General features: G+C 40.6%; 1 protein-coding gene across 1 annotated transcript; it reads left to right on the forward strand.

Moving 5' to 3' along the window:
* Nucleotides 1-746: 746 nt before the first annotated feature.
* Nucleotides 747-1,271, forward strand: LOC112524917 (ctenidin-3-like). Its single transcript, XM_025134861.1, has one exon. It carries the CDS (start codon nt 747-749, stop codon nt 1,269-1,271), a length of 525 nt encoding a protein of 174 aa, XP_024990629.1.
* The last annotated feature ends 284 nt before the right edge of the window (nt 1,272-1,555 follow it).

The raw sequence follows: 1,555 nt of genomic DNA on the forward strand, positions 1-1,555 counted from the left end.
CAAGTATAAAGACTGATATCAGTTTACATTTATAAGGCTTAAGAGATGATATTTGAAGTACAAAAACACTCTCTGTCATCTTATGAGCTTATTATGTTTCAATGCTAAGTAGTAATTACAACCCACTTGTTGAAATCCTTTTTTATAACAAATGTAATTTAGTTCCTCATTACAAATCATATTCCATTCTATAATAGGTCGTGGTTTTCCTACCAGGTATGATTACCCTATTAGAACGGTGTACCATAAGTTTATATAAGCATATTTTGTTCAAAATTTTGTAGTAATTATTTTTCTACAAGTAATTTATTTGCGAACTATGGTTATTCTACGTTTGTTCAAGGACATTTACATTTTCAAATTTTTATTACTTTCAAAAACTATTTTGTAGAGAAATCCAATTAAATCTCACAACAGTAATTTCAAATACTTTCCAAATACCAAGTTTTATTGAAAGCTAAAACCAATATACATAAGACCAGAACTTCTCCCCAAAAGACTTTTTATTCAATGATAAAACTAGTTTATTTTTTAAATATATAAGACACACTTATAAACTATAAGAAGTTATCGTCACAACTCAAGTAACTTGAGAAAGAGAGAATTAAACAGAAACATTAGGAGTAATATTCGCCTTAATCACTAGGGGGTTAATATATTAGCAGTTAGGAAGGGTAACCCCACAAGTGCTAGCTATTTTCATGAACTTAGGAGAAATAATATAATCTCTCACTATTGGGATCCTTATGTACTGGCATATACATGAGAGTTGTTCTGCCAATCTCCTGCAACATAGGTTTGATGGAGGTGGTGGTGATGGTGGTGGCGATGGTGACAAAGGAGGCGGTGGTGACGGTGATGGTGGTGGTGACGAAGGAGGCGGTGGTGGCGGTGATGAGCTGGGTGGTGATGAGGGTGGTGGTGATGACATGGGTGGCAACAAAGGTGGAGGTGATGACCTGGGTGGCATCGATGGTGGCAATGATGACCTGGGCGGGGATGAAGGTGGCGGGGATGACCTAGGTGGCGACAAAGGGGAAGGTGATAACATGGGTGGCACTAATGGTGGCGTTGATGACCTGGGTGGGGATGAAGGTGGTGGGGATGACCTAGGTGGTGACAAAGGGGAAGGTGATAACCTGGGTGGCACTAATGGTGGCGGGGATGACCTGGGCGGGGACGAAGGTGGCAGTGATGGCCTGGGTGGCAATGAAGGTAGCAATGGTGACCTAGGCAATGGTGGTGGTCGTGATAGTAACAATCGAATTTGAGTTGGCAACGATGCAAAACATGGCCTTAGGTCTGTCACCAAGCATGTCGTCGCAGTCGTCACCGGAGATCTGGCCAAGACCATCACCAAAATTGCTATTGCACATACTGTAATGTAAGTTGATCGCATCATTTTTCCCCAACTCGAAGAATGCAAAGAGAGAAATTAACGCTTCTAGAGAAGTTGTGTTTTCTGTAGGCATCTCTTGCATGAATTTATAGAAAGAGACACTCCACAATGGAAACATATCGCCATCATGAGGCGGCTTTGTACATTTGCTTTAAA

This window comes from Cynara cardunculus (genome assembly GCF_001531365.2).
Source record: "Cynara cardunculus var. scolymus isolate 2C chromosome LG 13, CcrdV1, whole genome shotgun sequence".
NCBI lineage: Eukaryota > Viridiplantae > Streptophyta > Magnoliopsida > Asterales > Asteraceae > Cynara > Cynara cardunculus.

Bases quoted from the DNA above. Each gene is read 5' to 3' on its own strand.
- LOC112524917 (XM_025134861.1), top strand. From the start codon at position 747: ATGTACTGGCATATACATGAGAGTTGTTCTGCCAATCTCCTGCAACAT.